The 19389-nt window shown below is 38.1% G+C and overlaps 3 protein-coding genes across 3 annotated transcripts in view; 2 read left to right on the top strand and 1 right to left on the bottom strand.

Annotated features, from left to right (window-relative positions):
- LOC134796347 (ESF1 homolog) overlaps nt 1-19389 on the bottom strand; it is a 328393-nt gene that overhangs the window by 180351 nt on the left and 128653 nt on the right. The gene's annotated exons all lie outside the window — the stretch shown is intronic.
- Nucleotides 5493-14153, top strand: LOC134796554 (uncharacterized). The gene is made up of 10 exons (XM_063768735.1): nt 5493-5595; nt 7156-7345; nt 9395-9538; nt 10477-10624; nt 10863-10997; nt 11461-11592; nt 11993-12073; nt 12341-12487; nt 13226-13391; nt 13849-14153. Exons 2-10 carry the CDS (start codon nt 7215-7217, stop codon nt 13974-13976), a joined length of 1212 nt encoding a protein of 403 aa, XP_063624805.1. The 5' UTR covers nt 5493-5595; nt 7156-7214; the 3' UTR covers nt 13977-14153.
- LOC134796492 (protein hairy-like) lies at nt 15403-18101 on the top strand. Its single transcript, XM_063768684.1, has 4 exons — nt 15403-15533; nt 15782-15877; nt 16703-16973; nt 17848-18101. Exons 1-4 carry the CDS (start codon nt 15468-15470, stop codon nt 18099-18101), a joined length of 687 nt encoding a protein of 228 aa, XP_063624754.1. The 5' UTR covers nt 15403-15467.

The following is a 19389-nucleotide window of genomic DNA, read 5'->3' as shown; positions in this document are numbered from 1 at the left end:
ACTCAACATAACGACTATACATATTTATACCCAACATAACGACTATTTAGTGTTTTTGACATCATCAACCACACTTTAAGCGCTACCGCGGAGGTCTCTGAACAAATTGAACCATAATCAGCTAGAACCCAGATTTCGTTACGTTCAAATACATTGTTAAATACCTCCATGCCTCAACTTGCGGCTTTTTACAAAAGCAATTACTTACGGTGTTGTCGGTTTCAGTAGCAATAAAACTTGCGTGGCAACATAACAAAGGGTTTCCCGGCTTGTTCCTTCCTCGAACTGCACAAACATATTAAAACTTCACACAAACAATAATAGTCTTCACGGTACTTTGGTACTAAGACACCGCGACGAATTTTGTGCTGTCAAAAATGGCTTAAGTTAAGTCCCATGATGGTCCTAAAGCGGTGTCCAGACGGGATGATGAAATCGACCGATTTGATCAGAAATGAAATTGGCGTCAACCTCCAATTTAATCACCAATTTTAGATTTATGGTGATATCAGAGCCCTCTAATTTGAAAAAAAAAACAACGGGTTGCACTCCGGGAGTGCCGACAGAAGTGAAAACTCAATGACTAGTCCAAAATGACTGCAGTACGGCTACCACCAGTTTTGACATTGACATAACGTTCACGTTTACGTAACTTACTTTCTATGCATCTCGCTCGTACTCGCATATGCGAGCAATAGTGCAAGCGAGATGTACAGAAAGTAAATTACGTAGACGTGAGCGTTATGTCAATGTTAAAACTGATGGTAGAGGCTCTACACTATGTATAATTGACCCATCCTCCTTTCTATTGAAAAACTTTAGTTCCGAAATTGCTGGCCAGTGAGCTTAAAATTGTAGCGTTAATTGTTTAAAATTCGAATAGAAATTGTAAAGTTACCTTGCAGACCTCGCATCTAAATATATTTGGTCATGATATTTTGAGTTTTATTCACCAGTACTAGAGTTCACTTTTATTAGCGATTTCATCAAGATGTAGCTTTATTGAATTATATTGGAGTGATATAAAGTTATGTAACTGTGAGATCCTCGTATTTCAGCCCGTACAAGATTAGAACATTGAGCTTTATTGCTTAATATAAAAGTCCAGTTTTAAATAATTGACCTGATTATGATACGTTATGACTAAAGTTCTTTTGTGAATAACATTGTCCGTGACACATGACGTCACCGTTACGTTACGCGTCTGAATCGAGTTTATCATTTTTTCCCCACCTCATAAAGTGCTCAGCGCCGCTAAAGAAGTGTTCACTTCAAAAATGCCCCAGAACGAAAATATTGCGTCCACAATTCATTTTATCGGTAATATCGGTCATTATCGGCGGTTGAATTCGGCGAGCCAAATTGGCGTTTGCGTCCGCACGTCCTGATTCGATCGGGCAATTTAATCAGATTGGCGAAAAATTGACTAGTCTGGATACGCCTTAAGGAGTAAAGACGTTTCGACGAGGCGTGTATCCCGTATCGAAATGCTTTGTTGTACCGCACGAATTACCGATATTTAGTGGTTGCTAAGTGAATATTATGAATGGTAGAAGGGACAATAAGCTCGACCGCGGTTTGCGAACCTGCAGTTTATGATGTTTTAATTTAGAGACGAATTTGTTGTAGTCAAACATATTATAGAGTTCATTTCTAAGTATTTATTAAAAATAATGCGCTTCGTCAATCATGGCCGACATAATACATTTTAATTAGAGAATAAGCCCAACGTCATCATTGTACTTACGTTGTACGGTCATCATTGTACATCATAAGTCGTGTAACGGTTATAAACTTATAAAATATATTCAAGTTAAAAGTTTAGGTATCTACACTGTACTGCATTGATAACGACATCGTAAATTTTATAGCATTTTCGGTACAGCGGAGTGGTGTTAACGGAATTGGTATAGTAAACAATTTCAACCCTAACGATTAATTAGCGTTAATTACGTTAATATTAACCTTAATTTACCATTTCAATTTGAATTATCTATACCAATTCCGTTAACACCACTCCTCTGCACCAAAAATGCTATAAAATTTACGATGTCTGTTGATAACTTTTCTACATAAGTAGGTAAGTACTACATTCTATGCAAATGTTAGCATAGCCACAAAAACACAAACACAGGATGCTTATCTTTTTAAACAATAAATAATATCACCTAACGGTTCCTTACGAGTCAAAAACAGAAAAAAACAAAAGCCAGTCGCTCTACTTTAAGCTCATAAAAGTCATAAAAATTAGTAAAATAGAGCAGTTCATTTGTTGGTTTTTTTAAGGCGGGAGGCCATATTACACACTTTGCGCAGTTATTAAAAAATGGGTCCGTTAGCAAAATTGTAACAGTTCTAAGAAATATGTTTTTAGAACAGGACTCTACACATGGGACTGGAAGCCATCTTAGATATTCGGTGAGTCATTCCTAATTTCACGATCCCGCAAATCACGCTTGATAGGTACTTACATGGATTTGCATTTGCACAGTATGCTTTTCAAAAGTTAGAAAATACTTACTTAAATAGCACTTTTCGTTTTTCATAAAATAGGTTAAATTGCTGGGAACAGACTTGGGTGCGGGTTACTACCTATTGATAGTAAATTGTTAACCACGGGATATTTACGTTATCAAGAGTCCGAGTCAGAATGGGTGCCTCTCATCCGAACTAAACACTCTACTTTTCATTTCGAACCTCAAATTTTCCTAAAAAAGGATCGTAATTTATGGAATAGGGAGTTAAATATCAGAATGGAAATTACTTATACAACAAATCCATTTAAACCGAATTTTCATTGCTTACCGTGACACAAAGAAAAATAAACCTACTTGGAAAATAAAACTCCCTAGGGCCGAAACTTATCAGTATCACTTTCAACTTATCAATTCGGTTGTATAAAAAGATACCTACAACCGAATTGATAACCTCGGATTTTTTCTAATGTTTGTTACTCCATATCTCCGTCATTACTAGACCGATTTTGAAAATTCTTTTTTTTTGATTTCCTTTAAGATTCGTGTTCCCTCGATTCCTCATGGACCCCATCATCACAACTGGGTTTTGACAAAAACGGGACCAATCTGTATGCATATACATAAATCAAAATAATTTTCAAAATCGGTCTAGTAATGACGGAGATATGGAGTAACAAACATTAAAAAACAAAAAATAACATACAACCGAATTGATAACCTCCTCCTTTTGAGATTTGGAAGTCGGAGTGCATGGGTCAGTAGGGCTACCGCCAATACCGAAAATCGTCAATTGCGGGCATTTTTCTCTGTCACTCTAATTACGCCTTCATTGGAGTAAAAGAGTAAGATCCCCGCAATTTGCGAATTTCGGTTTTCGCGGTAGCCCCTCAGGTTAGGTTTAAACTGCGATCCTCACAGAACCGAACTGCTATCAGAAAATTGGGTTAGGTTAGGTTAGAACTACGACCCTTACAGAAACTAAATACTTCTAGAAAAAGGTGACGAAGTGGATTAAATTATTAAGTACTATATCTTGTGATCATTTAAATACCAGCCAATAATTTATATATATGGCATTACAAACGGTATTAGAAGTCGGTTGTTTTCTATTATAAATTTTATCTTATTAGATATAATCATTAGTAATGATTTATTACCTAATAAGATAAAACGAAATATTTGTAAAATTATAACAATTATGATACGGCAGTTGATAATTGACCTCGGAAGGATTCTTTCGTTTTTATAATGGCGTTGGATCTAGTACAGGCAAAAAACGATAATCATGTTGGGCATTTCTTTGTGAACTATATGAAGAAAAACCCAGATTATATTTGTCAGGTAAGAAAGCAAGTAAACAAAGTAGGGTAATTGCGTCAGTTTACCGACCGGTGTCAGTTTCCGTCCACTTGACGGATTAGTAAATAATACATTTCATTTATAATTTGCTACTTGCGAAATATATTTTTTATGTAGATAGATAAATTGTTTAGATATTAAGGATGCAATAAGTCCAAATTTGTGCAGCAATGAAGGTTTATATTCAAATTTCGTCAAGTGGACTGAAACTGACAGCGGACGAAAACTAGCACAATGACCGTATGGGTTTTTAGTTCCACGCTAGAAAATTACGTAGGTACCTACCTAATACCTACTTACTTTGAAGAGAAGGTGTGGCAGATAGAAAAGTGGCCCAGAGGCCGAAACCTCGCGACTCCGAGAGCAATTAACTGATATACAGTATGTATTTATATTTAACTAGGTTCAGCTCGTGACTTAGGTACTTTGACTGCGTATAATGATGATTTCCGTGATAAAAAATTAAAAAGTATCATTCCACGGGATTCAAACAAAGTACATACCTATATTCTTAACAAGTTTTATCGAAATCGGTTCCCCGGGGTTAAGCTTGAAGCAGTAACAGACTGGCAGACATATTTAGTTACTTTCCCATTTATAATATTAGTAGAGTTTCATCATAAAAAAAGTTATTTATCACTTGTGATACAAGGAAAAGAAATTACAATTCCAAAGTAGTTTTGATATTGTACACGACCAGCGTCGATATTGTACACGACCAGCGAATCAAGTGTTTTGCAGTGAGTTTGGTCATTGCCTGTGACCGCACGTTTAGGTATGCCAGGAAATGAAATAACAAAGTAATTTCAAAAATAAACCAAAACGATCAAATAATTTAATGAACGAACAGATTGATGCAGCAACCGGCGAGCAAGAAACCAAAAAATCTGTGCTCTCCCGAACCATACGGCTCGCACAATGCTTCAGGAGACTGGGGCTGAAGCCGGGAGACGTGCTGGTGTTGGGTGGAAGTAATCATCTGGATGTCCACATCCCATACTACGCAGCTCTTCTTAACGGCCTTCCTATGGCTGGAGTTGATCCACAATTCAAATACAGTGAGTATGGCAACTTGTATTGCCATTGGTTTTGTGTTTCTTTATTATAATTAGGTTATGTGAGAATAAGCCCAACGTCGTCGTAAGTCGTGTAACGGTTGTAGAACATATTCAAGTTAAAAGTTTAGGTACCTACCTATAGTACGAGTATATCTATTTATATTATACACTGTATTGTATTGAAAATAACTCTGTCGTCTTAATTTTAGTGAAATTCCGAAGTAGTAGCAATTTCCAAGACGGCCTAATTGTAATGATTTGTGGTTATGGCTAAATTGATATTTCTCATCTATTAAATCTAGTTGCTATGAAGTAACGGTAGTCTTATCTTATTTGTCACAATTAAAAGTATGGATGACGAGTAGGTACTAGTACCGGTACTAGTACTTCTACCTTATCAGCTTGTTTTGTTTAAGACTTAAACCTTAAAGAGTACCTACGTCATCCATACTTTCAATTGTGATAAATAAGATAAGATTACCGTTACTTTCATAGCAACTAGATGTAATAGATGAGAAATATTTGTAGCTTTCGCATTTCATGCGCCAAATTTAAAATAGATAACCTATTTTAATTTTTTTAATAATATTTGTGATGACGTTGTCATGAGCAATCAAATCTCTCAATTTTCTTAGCCATTTGTATATTTGCTTAGGCTAGGCTCTGCTCGTGTTTGGTGAGTTATTTAAAATACTTCAACGGTAAGTTATGAACATATTTTATAATTGTGTTGATGCCAGAATGTACGGGAAGATATTTTTTAAGTTACTAAATGTCGATTTCTTTCATTGTTACAAGCGTAATCTATTAGGACCGGAAACCGTACGTTCGGCCGGATAGTTATGAGGCCGACAACCCCTTTTCACGCCGAGGTATGTATAGTGCTTTTCTTAAACATGCAATGAAATAAAAATAAAAAATTGATGATGATGATGATGATTGTTTCATGTCCTAATGTGATAGGTTATTCAGTGCGTGGGGTTCTAAACGGGAACGAAAATTTTATTATGTTTGCGCTACGATGCACGGTTTAGGTTATAAAGAAGAAAAAAAAAAAGAAATCGAACCATAAAGCAAATACTGCCTATATATTTTTTTTAATGATTGTATGCCACGATGCTGTCACAAATATTTGTGAACTGGAAATTAAAAAAAAACGTAAGGTCGCAGTTCTAACCTAATCTAACCCACTTTTCTAGCAACAGTTGGTTTTTGTAAAGGTCGCAGTTCTAACCTAACCTAACCCACTTTTCTAGCACTTTTATAGTAGCAATTGACTTCTGTGAAGGTCGCAGTTCTAACCTAACCTAACCCACTTTTCTAGTAGCAGTTGGTTTCTGTAAAGGTCGCGGTTCTAACCTAACCCACGTTTGTAGTAGCAGTTGGCTTCTGTGCAGGTCGCAGTTCTAACCTAACCCAACCCACTTTTCTAGTAGCAGTTGGCTTCTGTGAAGGTCGCAGTTCTAACCTATCCTCACCCACTTTTCTAGTAGCAGTTGGCTTCTGTGGAGGTCGCAGTTCTAACCTAACCTAACCCACTTTTCTAGTAGCAGTTGGCTTCTGTGAAGGTCGCAGTTCTAACCTAACCTAACCCAATTTTCTAGTAGCAGTTAGTTTCTGTAAAGGTCGCAGTTCTAACCCAACCTAACCCACTTTTCTAGTAGCAGTTGGTTAGACATATAGCCAACTGCTACTAGAAAAGCCTCCGTTTTACCAATCCGCAATAGCTCTCTAGGGGTAGGACAGAAAAGACCAAGTGGATAGTCTGATTCCGCTCCGCCCGCAACTCTGCTGATTTTTCAAATCAAACGTAATCCACCTTATTATACCAGATTACCATTCCTTTAATATGCATACGTTTCAATTAAACTGCTTAGAGACATGTTTTTTCTGCCGACCAATTTTTAAATCTTGCTGATCAAATAATAATTTTGCAGCTCAAGAATTTATTAAGCTGATAAATTATAACAGAAGCAGACTGATATATTGGTTAGGTATAATGTTGACCGTTTGTGAATTATTTGCTGAACATGAGTTGTAGCTCGATTTCTATTTATTGCCAACAAAATATTTGTATGCTGTCCAAATGATTTAATTGCTTTTTTTTTTCAAGATCAATTTTAAAAACGGCGGATTTTTTAATTACTTCCCTTTTTCTAATATCTCTGCAACTTGCATTTCTTGTCGATACGATGGATGCCTACCTACCGGTAATTGATAAACTGTCTATTTATTCTTACCACTGCTGTTTTTCCTTGCAGCTGAAATAAAGGAGCTTTTTAAAATAGTGGAACCGAAGGTGGCTTTTTGTCAAAATGCGATGTACGAGGACTATAGCCGAGCGGCTCAAGATTTATGCCTCGCTGTTAAAATATTCACGTTTGATGGTGAAAACTCCATGACTAAGTTCATGGACAGTTACACAGACCTCGATCCTGAAGAGCAGTTTAAGTAAATATTGAAACTTGACTAAGTTACATACACTATTACTTATTTATTCTATGTCTGAAAGTTTAGACAGTATTGCAGTAGTACAGTCACCTGCAATAATATGTTAATATTCGAATCTACAAATAAGATCGTGTCAGATTTTTTTGCGGCCTTCGTTGTGTAACATATAATTGCAGGTGACTGTACAGTCATCAAAACCATTAGCTTAGCACACCTGTATTCATACATATATTTGTAGGTATGCAGAAATCCATAATTAGCAATCATCGGGCAGTGCGTTGATCTTCCATGTTTACCTTAAATTTAACCTACTATTATAAATTGGCTGCTATTTAACTGATCACCAGATTTAGTAAAATTTAATACCAAAAAAATCTATTTTACCACCCTAAAATCATGAATGATCACCAAATTTATAACACCATTTTAATGTGAAATGATTACCAATTTTATTACATTTTACTATCCTTTTAACGGAAATGACACCAAACTAATCATTATTAACCCAAAAATAGTCAATGATTACCAAATTTCAAACCCCATTTTAATGTGAAATGATAACCAAATTTTTACATCTTGCTATCCTATTAAAGAAATTGACACCAAAATAATCATTGTAAACCCAAAAATAGTAAATGACCACCAAAATTAGAACTCCATTTTAATGTAAAATAATATGATAACCAAATTTTTAAATCTTGCTATCCTACTAAAGCAAATTACTCCAAAATAATCATTGTAAACGCAAAAATAGTAAATGATCACAAAAATTGTAACCACATTTTAATTTAAAATGTGCAAATATTTAATATATCGTTATCCTATTAAATTAATTAATCCACTTCGTCACCTTTTTCTAGTAGCATTTTATTTCTGTAACAGTCGCAGTTCTAACCTAACCTAACCCACTTTTCTAGTAGCATTTTGTTTCTGTAAGGGTCACAGTTAAAACCTTACCCAACCCACTTCTCTAGTAGCGTTTCGTATGTGTATGGGTAGCAGTTGAAACTTAACCTAACCTACTTTTTTAGTACCATTTCGTTTCTGTAAGGGTCACAGTTCAAACCTTACCCAACCCACTTCTCTAGTAGCGTTTCGTACGTGAATGGGTAGCAGTTGAAACTTAACCTAACCTACTTTTTTAGTACCATTTCGTTTCTGTAAGGGTCACAGTTCAAACCTTACCCAACCCACTTCTCTAGTAGCGTTTCGTACGTGTATGGGTAGCAGTTGAAACTTAACCTAACCTACTTTTTTAGTACCATTTCGTTTCTGTAAGGGTCACAGTTCAAACCTTACCCAACCCACTTCTCTAGTAGCGTTTCGTACGTGTATGGGTAGCAGTTGAAACTTAACCTAACCTACTTTTTTAGTACCATTTCGTTTCTGTAAGGGTCACAGTTCAAACCTTACCCAACCCACTTCTCTATTAGCGTTTCGTACGTGTATGGGTAGCAGTGCTAACCTAACCTAACCCACTTAAGTGATAGCAGTTTAACTTACTTTTCTAGTAGCATAACGAAATGCTACTAGAAAAGTAGATTAGGTTAGGTAGATAATGTAGATATGCGGTGCGGGCTACGGGGGGTTGAGCGGGAGGGGCTAGTAATTTTGGCATCAGTTTACTTTATTTGGTAATATGTATATACTTTATTTGGTAATATGTATACATTTTTTGGTAATCATAGTGGTTTATTTAGGTGAAAATATCGCATTAATTTGGTCTTCAAGATTTGGTGATCATTAATGATTTTTGGTGATCATTCAATATATTTGGTATTTGAATACAATTTGAAGTGCAGTCGTAATTAAAATGGTGGTACTTTTGTATTTTTAGGCCTTATTTTTTTGGTGTTCAGTAATATTTTTTGGTAAGCATGCTTTTTTTATTTAGGGTACCAAAGTATTTTTTGGTGGTCATTATATTTGTAGCCTTATAAATTTATTCTGTGCCTACACTAGTGAAAGACTGTGCAGTGCAATTCAATGTAATATAAGAACCCTGAAGACGAATAGATGACGTAATAAGAACCCTGAAATGTTTTTTAGAGTCGCCGAGTTCGACGTTTCCAAAGTGTACTGCTGGCTGGTGAGCACGAGCGGTTCGACTGGGTTTCCGAAGGTCGCGGCTCTGTCGCACTCGAACGTGCTACAGAATGTGGGGTTCTTCAGTCATGCAGCCCCTTCGGAGGGGTGAGTGTAGCCTCGTAAAGCCCGCTCCACACTCGTGCGCGAAGCCGCGAACGCGAGTGTGGAGTCGATTTCGCAGATCTGAGAACTCGTAACCATACAAAGTGTACTGATGCAAGCTGGTGAGCACGAGCGGCTCGACTAGCTAATCCCGAAGGTCGCGCCTCTGTCGCATTCGAACGTGCTACAGAATGTGCTGGAGTTCTGCTGTCGTGCAACCCCTCCAGGGGGATTAGTATATTATTATTTAGGTAGTATCGCAAAAATTAAGACATCGAGATCGGAACCTATATACATATTGTTGAGGCGATAGCTTCTGTGGCTTGTGAATGAAACCAGATTCAGGGATGTAATTAACATTTATTCAGACAACCGTCTTTCTTTTATACAGATTTGCAGACATGAAATATAAATATTGTTCGCGTTTTGAAGATTAGTAGAAAATATAAATGTTTGATCACCAGAATCTACGCTAAGTATACAGTAAATGAACAATAGTTACCATACTAATACATAGATTGTTGTCTATTGCACTTATAACTACTAATGCCACGCCAACTTTCTGAAATTTTGATAGGCTATAGGGGTCTATTGTGTGCTTGCAATACGTGTTGTCCGCGAGTTCTGAACACACTGTGGTCTGCCACCGTCTAGCCAGACAACTCAGACGGAGCCACAGACCAAGGTCACATCAAGATCAGACGGTCTGAAGACTCTGAAGGCTTGTCAGCGACGGTCTAGCAGACGCTTAAAGGTGATCAAAATGCTGAACTATTCAATCAGCATCAAATAGACAGTGACGGCCAAAAGTAACCAAAGCTTCGTAACACAGCTTTGTTACTATAGAAATAAGGTTGTGATTCTGATATAGGTACATATTTGGCTACTAATGAGCGTCACTATTTTTTTGTACTCTTTGAGTGTGATGAATCTTCCAACAGTGAGCGGAGGACAGCAATGAACCTGTCATCCATCCAGTGGGTGTCGGCGTGCTACAACGTGCTGCTGATGCCCATACACCACATCAAACTGCAGACCTCGGCCCCCTGCACCACTGATCACGTCATTGATCTAATCAATAAGTACAAGGTAGGTTATCCTTAATTACATACTTATGCTAACAATCTTCAAATGACAGGGAGCGGATGACATCCATCTAACTGTCATCTGTCCATTGGGTGGCTACTGATCCTCATTACCACACGTGTTCTCCTGAAGCACAGAACACCTTACTTAGGCAACTCAGCAAGCTTCGTTGCCTATATAAACACGGTACTCGACTGAAAAGCTCTCTATTATATCACGATTGTATAAAATACTATTCCAGCCGGTGACGACCTTCACAACAGCAACATTGTTGGCGCCCATCCTGCACCATGAAAAGCATTGCGACCTTACTTGCTTCGATGTCATGAAAATTGGCGGTTCCAAGATTCATATGGAGTTCCTCAACGGTTTACGAGTGAGTGTTGCTGACAATATCACAATTCACTGATTTAAACTTTCACGATTATTAAACATTATCAAACTGCACAACGGGACTTAATCGCGTATTTAAGTTTTAAGATTTACCTCCGACGTTTCGAGGACGGCGTTGTCCCCGTGGTCTCGGAGCAGACGTGGTGAGGTAAATCTTAAAACTTAAATACGCGATTAAGTCCCGTTGTGCAGTTTGATAATATCACAATTATTTACGATGAGAAAGAAGTTTAGGATATAGTGAATTAAATAAATATTCATAATGAAATAAATAAAGAAAAAATAAATATTTATATTGTAGGCATATGCCTAATTACTAATATGCAGCAATAATTACCTTGCTAATTATTTGGTACTTTTTTACATGACTGCCAAGAAAATGTAAGCATGTATCTATGTGAGTTAATTTTTTAATTTTTTGATGAATTATTCTATTTCGATTTCAGGCCCGGGTGCGAAATGATACTAAGATAATCGTGGGTTACGGAATGACCGAATGCGGAGGAACAGTATTTAAGCCCTGCCCCGACGGACCTTTCGGCAACCTTGGAGTAGAATATCCGCTATATCAAGTAAAGGTCTGTTTACGACTCATGCTTAGGTGTTAAACTAATAGCGTTACGTTGACACTGTGTTGTTGTTATCCTAAGGCACCCCAGGGGTGCAGGGGGCCTTCTCAAGCGCGGCTTCGTATCTTCATCTTCAACGACCCTTATTGTGGCCTCGCTGAGCTTCGCCAAGAATGTAGGTACAGGGGCCCGTTTCTCAAAAGCTTGTAACTTGTAATATGTACAAGTCTTCTAACAAAAGCTGTCAAAAAGTGAGGCCCCGGTCGCCCGGAGATACGGCTTCCGTTCAGCGGTTTGCAACCGAAAGCGATGGTTGCGTTAATTGTTCGTTTTCCCAGTTTCCCCTCTACGAATAGTAGTGTATAAACCATTTGACATTGTACTAATATCATTAATTGATTATTTTCAGATAGTTGATCCAGAAACCGAAAAACTTATTTTAGAACCCAATGTGACAGGAGAACTCCGAGTGAAAGGCCCTAGGATGGAGGTAAGTACATACATACATGTACTTATTAGGGCTTATACAGATCTCACAATACACGGTATCGCTTTCGCTTTTTGATACATTGCGGCATTTGATCAATCGAAGGAATCCGCTGCACCTCAGTAGCCGGCAATGTATCGCAAATCGCATGCAAATTATTTATCGGTGAAGTCTGTAGAAGGACCTTAGCTATACATGATGTGTATAGGTATATTTATAAGTATTATATTATAAAATTATAATAGCCAAGTTCTTATTTATTTCTTTCAGTGTTACTACAATAATCCAAAAGCAACAGCCGAGGCGTTCGCAGAAGATGGCTTCTTAAAAACAGGAGATCTGTTGTATAGAGATGAAAATAACTATTACTTCTTTGTGGAAAGACTAAAAATGCTACTGAAATATAAAAACTATCAAGTAAGTATACAGTTGCATGGACATGGAAAAACCAAGCAATATCTTTGAGTTGATTGATTTAATTTCCACGTAGTATTTCTTTATTGCATACCTCATTAGTACACAGCTTCAGAAAAAACAATTGATTAAAAATAGAGGCAGACAACAGGCGGTCTTATGACTCCTACTAAGAGCGATCTCTTCCAGACAACCATTGGATAGCGTAATCAGAAAATGTAATCAAAAAGGTGTTGCAAAATTGAAATACTTACCTATCTAAGTATATTATCCTATAATGATCTCAGCGGAATCGCGTTAACGCATAACTATTGTGCTGAACATTGATTCGTGTTCTTCTCTAACTCTCACCAAAGCTCTCACTAAGCGAGATGGATGTGCGTGCTCGGAACCGCGGATATCATGTTTTTGAATTGAATTTTTTGTGTGTTTTAATAATAATAAAAGTAATCGCTGAGTTCCCCCTCAAGCAATAATATTGCTCATTTTTAGAAATCATTTCCATATTTTTAGTTTTTGTGCAAAACTACTTATATTTTTTTAAAGTGCATTTTTGACCTATGGTCGTGATCTTTTCTATCGCGCGAAAGCCAACAACTCTGAATTCGATCGCTTAAGTCTCCAGAGAAAGGCCTCAAGATTCCTAATTAAATTTTCGGCAACCGTATTGTGATCTAAAAAAGCACTACGACTTTTGATAAACTCCGTTCTCTGAGCCTACTGCACTGTCTATGTTTTCAGGTTATACCTCCAGAGATAGAGGACGTGATCCTGACGCACCCGGACGTGCAAGACGTGTGTGTTACTGGTATACCGCACTTTGAGGACGGAGAGCGTGTGGCGGCGTGCGTAGTGCGGCGACCTGGGTCCACCGTGTCCGCTCAGGAGATCAAAGATCTCGTTGCGAGTCAGTATACCTTATAGCAGTTTTCCTAACGTCTGACGTGTGGCCAGAATACTAGTCTAACAGTGCATAATTGCAGTGCATTGGCATAACTTTCTATTCAGCCTTCCAAACTCTCATCAGTCCTTGTTATTACTAAAAGAAACACTCGGAACCATTAGATATGTTATTGCAATAAAGGTTTACAAATTGTCAGTTATTAACAATGTGGAAGACGTTACACCTTTGCTCTTGGCAAAGTAGCTTGGCTATAGCTGTAAACTATCTACTCTTGAAGTATTAAGTTACCATTTTATCGTCGTTGCAATTCGTAAAAAGAGTGTTGCTGTGAGTAAGTATGCAGACCAGTCTTTTCTTAATGCAATTAGGCCCCAAAATATTTCTGTCGAGACATCGCCTTCAAGTAAAAAGTTGTGTAAAGGCAAGATTAGTCGATCGTAACCATTTCTTTTTATTTCAGGCCAAATGTCGGTTCATAAGCAGTTGTACGGAGGTGTCGTGTTTGTGGATGAGCTGCCCCTGACATCTACTGGAAAAATTAGTCGCGTTAAAGTCAAAGAAATTGTAATAAATTCTAAGAGAGAATAAACACCAGTTACTATAGAAGAAAATAAGGTACCGAGAGAAACTTTCAATCGACGTTTAGACTTGAACTACTTCAACTACTTTAACATCAGTCGGAAAATCTTCTTGAATTTATTTATAATTATCGTATAGCGATTACAATACACTATATTCATTAATCAATTTACAATCTAAATCTATATACTACATTTAATGACATGTATGAACGTATTTATGCAATAATTATTATAATTACTTGAAAATTAAAAGTGATATTAAAATTAAAATATTTTATTGCCCCTTTTCATTATTCAATTAAATTTATCCCTTCTCAGTTTTAAGTGTTTTAACCCTGAGCCAGCAGGTCTTTTTTTAATCTTTTAAGCCTGAAATCTAGTAATAACTAGATAATAACTTTTTGTACCTACCTACCTTCTTAAATATCAGTACGTAGGAGATTAAAAAAATATGGCCATGAGCTTTGCGGCTGATAAAAAGAAACGATAGGGCTATTATAGGCAATAAGTAGGTACCCTACACCTTACACAAAAAAAGCCGGTCCCTCTATTTTAAACTCGTAAAAATTAGTAGTACCTATATACAGGTAAAATAGAGCAGTTCATTGTGTTTTTTTCTTGGGAGCAGTCATTAAAAAGTGGGTCCGTTAGCGAAAATACCGAAATTGTAACAGTTTTTATAATAAAACATCAGAAGGCCGTTGGATTCCAAGAAGTATGTTTTTGGAAATAGAGTCCCGCTACAGATGAGGCGTGAGCCGTCTTAGAAGTTTTTTTTTGATACCATGACGGTGGCGGTGGCAAACAAGTTTACGGCTCGCTTAATGGTCGAACTAACTTACCAATGTAAAGCATATTCAGGAGTCATTTCGCTCCTAAATTAAATTAAACTGCTGCCTAATACTGCTGACAAGGAGCTAGTACCTATATAAATATGACAATTTGAAACCACACATACTTATATCTTTTAAATACATATATTAAACAAAAAAATGCATAGTTTTTCTAGAACGGCAGAGTAGGTACCTGTACCATATCTACCTGAGGAGTTAGGTTAGGTACTAAAATTGATATTTAAGAGGCCGATTGAAGAAGGGTGCGGTGAACTCTATTTGCTCACATTTGCATAGCCAATGGCCATTAGGTCGCTTTTCTACAGGGTCAGGTAGAAAAGCGAAACTGTCGCTGACGATGACGGGTCGCGTGCGACTCCCGGCAGCACGACGGTCGCGTGGCCGGCGTTTCGGCCTCTACCTCGGTAGCTTCCGACCCTCAGTCGCGCGCCGACACCCGTGCCAGACACACGTTGTAGTGACCAGTGATAGTACTCGTAGTTGTCAAACTTTCGATAGTTTAGCTGCACCAAAACGTGAACTGTGACAACTTGTGCGCTTCGAAAGTGGATAAGTTTATTTTGAAGGTCCTGTTCTGAAGGGACCACATTGAGGGGGTGTCTCTGACAGTATTTGGCGGAGTCTTTGATTTCAAGAAGCGCATCATGGTTGCCGATGTTGGACAGACAGCGGTGGTACTACAACTGGAGAAAAGGGATGATAATAGAAAAGTGAGTGAATTAATGTGAAAAATCTTTTGGACTAACCACTAACCGCTTATCTCTTGATTTATTTTTTTATACTATGTCGGTGTCAAACAAGCATACGGCCCGCCTGATGTCAAACCTGATGTAAGCAGTCCCCGTAGCCTATGTACCTATGATACATGCGCGTTGCCGTCCCTAACACTCCGCAAGTCCGCACCCTCGTTGAGCTCTGTTAGCTCGGCTATAATAATAAGGATATTTCTCTATTGCAGAGCAATAAGCCGATAATGGAGAAGAGAAGAAGAGCGCGGATTAATAATTGTCTCAACGAACTGAAGGCGCTTATACTGGATGTTATGAAAAAAGACGTAAGTAGTTACTGTATAGACATTTATAGATACCTACTTACTTATACTCGTAGGAACTTAACTTAATCCTTTACCGCGTATGCAATTATGCAGCCATATATGGCAGTTATAATATTCAACTCTACTGATAACTATAAGTAGTTCGTTTTTTTAGCATTAGAAAAAAGGTAAACAATCTTGACATGTCTTTTTATTGAAAATTATTTAAAAACGCTATTAAAAATGAGTTTATATTATGTACTTATGAAAGCAAAAGAATGTAAATAATCGTATAAGTATGATTTATAATTGTTCCATATTTGCTGTGACTTATTTTTAAAAAGTGTTTCTTAATAAAAAGACACGTGTAGATCGCTAGTATCTTCCTTCCTAATGCTAAAAAAACGAACTATATTAAAGTTCTATTTTAAACAAATGATTTTTATGACATGAAGCAAGGGGTTAATTTTGGTACTTACTCAAAAATTGTTGGCTTACATAGGTAGGTAAACACTGACCACGCTAAGTTTGCACAATGTTGGCAGTAAAAACGCATCCCTATATGCTACATACCTACTTGACGTAGCACTTGGCCACTGGCCAGGCGTCGCTCACTCCGCGATTTCGTGGCGTCGCAACAATTAGCTACAAGTACATCCGTCCCATACCAATTTTGGTGGCTAGCCATAAGCCGCGTGTGGCGCTGACGCCACCTAGCGGTCATATCTGTCCTAATCGTAACAGACGCGTTTTGTTAGAGAGTGAATCTTCTGTACCTAGTACTATTATTTATTCTGTGACTTGGCATGAAATAATGATTAACAACGTCGAATATTTTTCTTCCAGCCAGCAAGTCACTCGAAACTAGAAAAGGCCGACATCCTCGAGATGACCGTCAAACATTTAGGCGGTTTACGCTCCGGCGCACCGGACAGGTTCCGCGCCGGCTACCGGCGGTGCCTGTCCGAGGTGGCCCGGTTTCCAGGGCTAGATATCGAATTAAGGGAGAGGCTGGTGAAACACTTGGAAGGATTGGCGCCGGGAGTCAGGCCTGTCACACCCACATCGACTTTAGATGTAGAAGATGCAGTTTCGCCGTCTACTGTCTTGATCTCTGGTAAGTTGTCTGTTTACACTCCTCCATCTCGTCCTAACGCTTTCCTGGGAGCATCCTAAAGAAAAATAATCGCTAGGATAGGCGCAGGTACATTTATACAAGCACTGTTATCTGACCTTCCCTTAACCGAGAGTATGTATATTATTGAGATTATTCTAACTTTCTGACGACGTTTTCTTCGTACAAACAACACTCCTAACTGTACATCGGTGGACCTTATTACAAAAGGCATAAGGTCCACCTATGTACAGTTAACAGTGTGGGCGATGGTACGTCACGATACGAGGTGTCCACGTATTTCTATGCAGCGGTGTCAAAAAGTAACATTTGCTCCATCACCACAGAATAAATAATAGTACTACCGTACAGAAAGGAAACTTCCTACAAAACCGAAGTTTAACAGCGGTTCAGGGTCGAATCATGCTGTAATTTTCTAATATATGGCACTAACCCTTTCGGCTATTTGGGGTTGTCAAAATTCAAGCCATTATCTTATCTGTGGTTGTGCACGCAAAGTGACGTCAAATCCAAAAAATTGCTCGGAGCAATGCTGAGCCGTACGGAGCCGAGTTTGCCCGAAAGGAGGAGTTTCGCACCCCTGCCATCACATAAAGCAGCGGTCGGCAACAGGCGGCCCGCGAACCTCTTACTTGCGGCCCGCGAATCCTCCCTGGCTATTTGTATGTAATATGTCAAACAACAATGTCTGATAGTCACACATATTAACAAAGTGCGGCCCGCGTCAACTTCCTTAACTATTATGTAGCCCTTGGCTGCTAAAAGATTGCCGACCGCTGACATAGAGCCTTGTCCATTAGACCTACAATAGCTCAATATTTTAACTACTATTTTACCTTTTCCTCCTTCTTTCCAGGTGGCCCCGGCTCAGTTCATCTAGTCCCTACACGTCTACCCAACGGCGACATCGCATTGCTTCTCCCAGCCAACGTGAACGCGAACACATTAGGGTCCTGGCCTGCTGTAGGGGCACCGACCCTAGTACCCTTCTCCCGAGACCCTTGTTACTCGCCTGCCAGTTCATTGGGCTCCCCCCGTCCCGCGGACCTCGCCCCTCTAGCTTTGGCTGCGAGAAAAACAGTAGAGGACAAACCGTGGAGGCCTTGGTGACGGCCAGCTGATAAAGTCATGTACAAACAGCAACACTCCTAACTGTACATCGGTGGACCTTATTACAAAAGGCGTAAGGCCCACCGATGTACAGTTAACAGTGTGGGCGATGATATGATGATGCTTCTGTGATACTAAGGCCCACTTGCACTATTCCACTAACCCGGGGTTAACCGGTTAAACCTGGAGTTACCATGGTTACCAGTACAATTTGACACTAGGTTAATGGTTTAACCGCTTAACCACAGGTTAGTGGGATGGTGCAAGTGGCCCTAAGAGTGCGTGAATATCGTGAATGAAGTTCCTAGACAGTATTAAGAGTAGTGTCAGGTGACAACCAAAACTCACTAACAGGAAGAAAAATATTAAACAAAAATCAACCTTGTTTTATTACTCATACGGTTCGCTAACCATGGTACCCTGTGAATCCAATACACTGTAATTACGATAGACAGATAACTGCAGATACAGTGTATTGGATTCACAGGGTACAATGGCTTATGAACTTTATGGTAGTAATTAGTGAGTTTTGGTTGTCATCTGACGATATTAAGACGCAATTGTCTGTAGATTAGGTCAAGTATAATCTACAGTAACTTGTAGATTTTTCTTATATTAGCATAAACAGATATAGTGTGCATAATTTTAAAGGAAAATGTAGTTATGTAAAGTCAAAGAATTTAATTTCCTACCCATTTCGTAGCTTGTCACAGTGACAATCAATATGAAAGTAGCTAGAGACCTCATATTATTGTCACTGTGACAGAGTACAAAATGGGTAGGAAGACTGTACATGTCTATGAATAGAAACATGAAACTTTGATCAGTCTTCCTTCAGTTAAATGTAGAAATTATATCTAAATATACTATGAGACATCTAAGTCAGTATTTTGTACGAATATAACATAAGTGCCGTTTGCAAGGGGGAAGTGGGTCCAATTTAACTGTTTTCATTAGACCCTGGCACAAGTATTCAATAGTAAGTAATTTATGTGTTAAGTTAAAAAACTCGTATTGAAGATTGCTAACTATTAAGTAATTTTATTATGGATTTAATCGTGATTTAACTGTAACAACTACCAGTAAATGTTACATTAAGTAAATAAGTATTACATAAAACGACTTTCATAAAGTGCCATAAAAATGAAATAAAGTTGTATATTACTACATATTACGTGTAAAGTGTATAATTTCAAGGACCCTATTATTTAAAGCTACAAGTTTACTAGTTTCAACAGACAACATCGATACGATTGACGCGAGCTCGGGCAATTGCAATACACCTATA

The sequence above is a fragment of the Cydia splendana genome, chromosome 13 (genome assembly GCF_910591565.1).
Source record: "Cydia splendana chromosome 13, ilCydSple1.2, whole genome shotgun sequence".
NCBI lineage: Eukaryota > Metazoa > Arthropoda > Insecta > Lepidoptera > Tortricidae > Cydia > Cydia splendana.
Note: the sequence above shows the minus strand (reverse complement) of the source record. Positions and strands in the feature narration are given on the sequence as shown.

Excerpts from the sequence above, each read along its gene's own strand:
- LOC134796554 (XM_063768735.1), top strand. The coding sequence starts at position 7,215 with ATGTACGAGGACTATAGCCGAGCGGCTCAAGATTTATGCCTCGCTGTT. Across the intron at positions 11,593-11,992 it reads ATCCGCTATATCAAGTAAAG|ATAGTTGATCCAGAAACCGA; the intron begins GTCTGTTTACGA and ends GATTATTTTCAG. Across the intron at positions 12,074-12,340 it reads TGAAAGGCCCTAGGATGGAG|TGTTACTACAATAATCCAAA; the intron begins GTAAGTACATAC and ends TATTTCTTTCAG.
- LOC134796492 (XM_063768684.1), top strand. The coding sequence starts at position 15,468 with ATGGTTGCCGATGTTGGACAGACAGCGGTGGTACTACAACTGGAGAAA. Across the intron at positions 15,534-15,781 it reads AAAGGGATGATAATAGAAAA|AGCAATAAGCCGATAATGGA; the intron begins GTGAGTGAATTA and ends TCTCTATTGCAG. Across the intron at positions 16,974-17,847 it reads GTCTACTGTCTTGATCTCTG|GTGGCCCCGGCTCAGTTCAT; the intron begins GTAAGTTGTCTG and ends CCTTCTTTCCAG.